The 6,056-nt window shown below is 40.1% G+C and overlaps 1 protein-coding gene across 1 annotated transcript in view; it reads left to right on the forward strand.

The window, feature by feature from the left end:
• The window catches only part of LOC139921032 (uncharacterized), an 18,854-nt gene extending 18,115 nt beyond the window's left edge, over positions 1-739 (forward strand). Inside the window, 1 exon segment of the mRNA XM_078291004.1 lies at positions 359-739. Coding sequence (XP_078147130.1) covers positions 359-739 — 381 coding nt within the window.
• The last annotated feature ends 5,317 nt before the right edge of the window (positions 740-6,056 follow it).

Raw genomic sequence — 6,056 nt, forward strand, 5'->3', positions numbered from 1 at the left:
AAACCAGTCAGAATAAGGCAGATCACTGCACTGCTGTCAAGAAAATGACTCTTGATTCTACTAAATTCTTCAAACAAGTTGATTTGTATTGGAAACAAGTGAAATTATCAAACCCCACTGGCAGTTGTTTTCACTTATTTTAAGTAAATTAGGATTTTTAGGACTCAGACTAAATGACTTGTTAAGATGGAGATTTTTGCAGTGCAGACGCCACTGATTCACAAAGCTTTGGGAATGTTTGGCCAAAGTGGGCGTTACACTATTGTACGTATGTACGTATGTAGAAAGATTGATATATAAATTACACATTCAACAGAAAGTAAGCCTGTCATATTGCGGCTGTGTGTTTCCTTTCCAGCAACCGTTCATCGAGGTGAAGATCCTCGACAGCCCCAAGAGATCCCGGCGCGACTCGGGCCTCAACTGCGACGAGGAGTCGGTGGAGACGCGCTGCTGCCGCTACCCGCTCACCGTCGACTTCGAGGAGTTCGGCTGGGACTGGATCATCGCGCCCAAACGCTACCGGGCCAACTACTGCTCGGGGGAGTGCGAGTACATGCACCTCCAGAAGTACCCGCACACCCACCTGGTGAACAAGGCCAACCCCCGCGGCACGGCGGGGCCCTGCTGCACGCCCACCAAGATGTCGCCCATCAACATGCTCTACTTCAACCGCAAGGAGCAGATCATCTACGGCAAGATCCCCTCCATGGTGGTCGACCACTGCGGCTGCTCCTGAGGTTTTAGGAAACCCAGGGATCCCGCAGGACTTTGGGGTCGAACGTTTCCATCCAACACCCAACCGAAATGTACGCTAACTTCTGAAGTGTCGTAAAAAATTTAACCGAGAATTAGGGGCGTTAGTTTCCATCGGCTGGGTTGAAGCGAATAAATAAATAGGCTTCCTCAATGTAAAAAAAATACAGCCACGAGAAAAATGGAAAGAGCCTTTCAAGAATGGATTAGTATTGGTCAGGTTGTTATTGTTCTTTATAGTCGTACTTCATGCTTTCATCCGAACGCAAAAACAAAGATATGAACTTGGCAATATTCCGACAATTATACATGTTAGAAACAACAAGTATGATATTTCTGGAGGTCGTGGTAGACTGAATTGTTGTGCAATGAAATTGAACCAAGCCTACATCATTATTTATTCAACAAATGCGTTTCAATCGCTATTTATTGCATAACTTCTTTGTCAACAAAAACACTTTCCACCTAAAACGAGCATAAAAACATTTTTGCGATATTTCGCGGAGATTTAACCGAATACTGCTGTATTCAATTTTTTCTAATTTGATACAACATAATTTGCAAAAAATACTAGCGATACACTGGAAATATATTCATCTTAACAAGTCATTTAGTCTAGTATTGGGTCTTACGATCTTTTTTTTTTTTTTTTTTTTTAAACAAGTGGAAAAAATCATCCAATGGGGTGAGATAATTCCACTGGTTTCCAATACAAATCAACTTGTTTCAGGAATTTTCTTGAATCAGGTGACATTAGCTCGATAGTAGTGTAGCGATCCAACTTAAAACAAGTGAAACTGTACTGAAAGTGCAGGTGCAGTGCAAGTGGAATTATCTCACCGCACTGGCAGATTTTTCACTTATTTTAAGGAAAGCAAGCTTTTAAGACTGAATACTAGACTAAATGACTTGCTAAGATGTATATTTTTCCAGTATACATAGATTTTTCTTCAACATAATATGAATGTGCAATGAGTAAGCAGAGTGCCAAAGTCAACTCTCACCAAAACACTCCTGCATCCTGTCCTTTCTCACAGGACAGGATGCTGAAGACCCGTCCTGATGTGACCCTCAACCAGAACAAACCCTGCAGGGCGTCTTACATGTGTGCCCTTATTTTGAAAAACATGAACCGAATGACTCTAAACTGACAATTACCCCTTCCTTGGCCCGCTGCTTATTTGCAAACTCCTCGCTGCGACCAGTTTTCAAGACTATTATAGTGATGAAGGGAAAGAAAAATATTCCCTCATTGCAAGGGCACAAACTGGGAGGGGGGGGTGGGGATTGTGGGGATTGAGTGCAGATGTTTTGTCCTTGTTGTGGTTTTATTCGCCTGTCAGAAAAGACCGTTCTGGGTTATTCTGTACCAAACTGTTAAGATGCTTCCAACAGTGCACCGGTAGAAGTTAGTGAGAATGAGTTTGTGCAGTCTGAATGTCCTCAGCCTTCTGAGAAAGTTGAGGCGCTGTTGTACTGATACTGTACTGATGATCAGATCAGACCAGGTCAGATCATTAGAGATCCGGAGGCCCAGAAACTTGAAGTTGTCCACAGCCTCCACAGCCGCCCCGCTGATTGTGATGATGGGAGTGTGCGTTTCGCTGTTTTTCCTAAAGTCAGTAATAAGTTCCTTCGTTTTACTGACATTAAAGGCCTTGTTGTTACAGACATAGGCGACAGACGTAAAGTTTTATTTTAAAGGCACAAACTGGGAGCGCAGAAGGGGGTGTCATCTTTATTTGAAGCCGAGTGCAGATGTCCTGACTGTTGTTGTGGCTCACAGGGGTTTCTGACCCAAATGTCCTCATTCTCCTGTTGGAACAGAGAGTCCTGGGATGACACAGTTTCAGGTTTGTGCTCTTGGACTGAACTTAAGTTAACTTTTTTAGTCTCAACACTGCAAAAAATGTCCATCTTGACAAGTTATTTGGTCTCATATTCAGTCTTGTAACCTTGTTTTCCTACAAAAAAAAGAGAAAAATCTGCCAACAGTTCTCTAGATTCTCTAGAAACAAGTCACAGTATCTTGAAATAAGGCAGATTGCACCACAAGTATTGAGAAACAACCAGATTTTATTATTATTTTAAGGCTCAATATTTGACTAAATGACTTGCTAAGATGGATTTTTTTTTTAAGTGTGCCAAACTGTAATCTAAGCATAAATGCTTTTCAAGAAAATTCTTGAAAGGAGTTGATTGCATTGAAAGCAAGTGAAATTATGGGTAGATTTTTTTTTCACTTTAAGAAAAACAAGATTTTAGGACTTTGTACTAGACTGAATGACTCTTAGGTTGTGTATTTTTTGTCGTCTTTGGTCTTTGGTGAAGCCCAGAAGTGTTCAGAGCTGCATCAGACTGACAGCTGGGTGATGAGTGACAGTCAGTTAGATTGAAGAGGAATTTTATTAGCTTTTTGTTATTTATCTTTAGATAAGTTGAAGGTGACTTGATTGTTAGAGTTTAACCTGTGTTCACTTACAGGGTAAGGATATGCTCACAACCACAAGTGTCCAAAACACCAGGACCCATTACTGTATCCATGAAACTAACTGACCAGGTGAATCCAGGTGAAGCTCTGATCCCTTATTGATTTTACGTGTTAAAGCCCCTGGCACGGTAATTCTGTGATTTTCTTGTAAATATGTAATTTGTGGTCTTGTGTGCGTATAAAAACTGTATGCAACATATGAAAATTCAATTATACTCCTTTGTTTCAAAAAATCGATTTAGCCGTTTTGCTTTTTTCTGACACCTGATGTAAAGTGGGCGGAGTTTTCCAAGGAGGTTGCCGACGTCGGCAATCTCCAACCAATCAGAATTAAGAGAAAGCTGGCGTCATATACCGCTCCACTTCAGTCATGAAGCAGAGATGGAGATGAAGGGGTTGATGAGTTTTTTCCTGTGGTCTTTCAAATAAAACTTTTAGAGAACTGGGAAACGTTGAACTGCTGGAATCAACTTATCCTCCAATTTGAACTATTGGTCATGAGACTAAATTTCTAGAAGGGAAACAGGGAAGCACAAAAAAAAAAAGCTTGAGTGTCCACACGTCAGCTGAGTTTCCCCAGTCGCTCAGCTCTGTAGGAGATGAATCGAGTGACACTGATTTATGGATCGTGTTCCTCACAGTGAGCGTAAGAAGACATGTAGATCCTGTGCTGGTTACTGACATCACTTTAGGCCGTCATTAGCTAAGAGGCTTATTCCTCCTGCTCCAACGCAGCTGTAAGCATCGCTAGAAACAGAGAGAGCAAGAGGTCAAAGGGTAAAATGAGCGTTACATCATTCTTGCAGATGTGCAACACAAAGTTTGACAACTTGCAAGCTATCTAATTAGCGTTTGCTGGCTAACCTGAAGTAACAAAGCGGATAACGTTGTTGAAAGTAAATATTGATGAGAAAGTTAGCAATGACTCTGCTTCTGTTGAAGAAGAGGATGAGGAGCTTCACCTAGATAATGTCCACTTCTAGGACGATTTTCACATTGACGTAATGTGACTAAAGTTAAGACGTTCAACTTGTAGGAGACGTACGCATGCTGCTACCAAACCATCAAAAATAACTGAAAAAAAGGTGCAGCTGCGTTCAAAAAAGTGTCCTATGTGACCACGGTTTTGATTTCATGGTATGATTTCTGGGTAATGAAGTCCCTCCTCGAAGTCCGCCTAAATTCTGTTATCTGTTGCTGCCACTTGGGGGCGCCAAAGTGTAACGCTGCCTAGTGCAGCTTTAAGCCTTAAAGTCACAATTAAAGGAAAAATGACTTTTCCTACCTGTTAGCTAATTTTCATGCCATAATATACACTGATTTAATAATAAATGACAAATCATTTACAAAATCATTATTTTGTTGTATTTTTATATCAAAATCCCATGACTTTTCCTTCCTGGAAAACTCTTCAGTGGTGACATCATGCTGCACCAGGAGGCATAAATAGAAACTCTGATCAATAAAACCAATCAAACTGCCTTTCTCTCCCTAACTGATCTCCCATTGGTTTACACTTTTAATTGATCCCTCCCTGCGTTATGTCCCACCCCAACATCCTGTTTCAACCGGAAATGCATCACATTAAGGAAGTGAAATGCTCTCAAACTGCTGTTTCATTGTGACAGACACTCAAGCATGACTTGTCTAAAAGGAGGTGAAACTGAATGTGATTCTGTAGCTTAATGGGTAAAGTCTGGCACTGATGCCACCTGTGTGTCCGCTCACAGGTTGCTTCGGATAAATGCATCCGCCAAACGGCATATGTTGGTCCTGGTGTGTCGTTCACTTGTTGTTTATATACTATACAAAATGTACCATAAATATCTGCCAAATTTTGACGAATACTCTTTGAAGTGTTGAATTGTGTGAAGACAGACCATCGTCCATCAACAGCTGCACATGACTCAGCAGTTAAGGAGCTATTACTAATATCTATGCGTTTTAACAGGCCTATTATACTTGCTTCATTATATTTTTGATTGCTAGATTATTCTGAGTTGCTGATCATAATATTCACAATTTATCAGCATACCCTTATGTAAAAGAACTATAACCATAGAATTTTAGAGGGAAACTATATGTAATGTCCTAAAGGAATATTCAAGTGATACCATTGATAAAAACTACATTAAGGTATGATAAGGTCACTCACTTATGAATACCACAGACACCTTATTGGAATATTATAGTGATTTTTCATAAGGGAATGCATCTGCCCTGTCACTGTGTCCAAATAGTTTTGATGTAATGCAAGTTTGTACAATGTGTCTGACAATGTTGAAAAATAAAGTTTTGTTTTTTTTGCCATTCACATGGTTCACCCCTTTTAAAAAAAAAAATATATATATATATTATTATTGTTTATTAAGATGTTTTTCTATACCTACTTTTAGTCTAAATGTACATAAAGAGCACAATGTACGCAGTGACTCTTGTATAAGAATTAAGTTTTGGTTTCAGAGTTATGGGTGTCTGAGATAGCCTACCTACTTTCTCTTTCTCTGAAAACACGTGGTCACTGCTTGCTGTTCTGCTCATTTCTCTCCCTCCCTGGATAAACCAAGATTATTTTGGGTTTCATAATTTAGCGATTATTTGAACACGTAGTTTGACACAATCAAAGTCTATGGAAAGATAAAGAGCATGTATCTTTTTTTGTTATTATGCTCAGACTGACACATTTTACTTAAAACCCACTGTGTATTGTTGTTATTGCAGGGAGGCTGGTCAACTGTCAGAACAGCATTTGATTCCGTGGTTGTAATTGGCTATCACAAGCAAAGGGGCGGGTACGTGTGACGAATCC

The sequence above is a fragment of the Centroberyx gerrardi genome, chromosome 21 (genome assembly GCF_048128805.1).
Source record: "Centroberyx gerrardi isolate f3 chromosome 21, fCenGer3.hap1.cur.20231027, whole genome shotgun sequence".
Classification (NCBI taxonomy): domain Eukaryota; kingdom Metazoa; phylum Chordata; class Actinopteri; order Beryciformes; family Berycidae; genus Centroberyx; species Centroberyx gerrardi.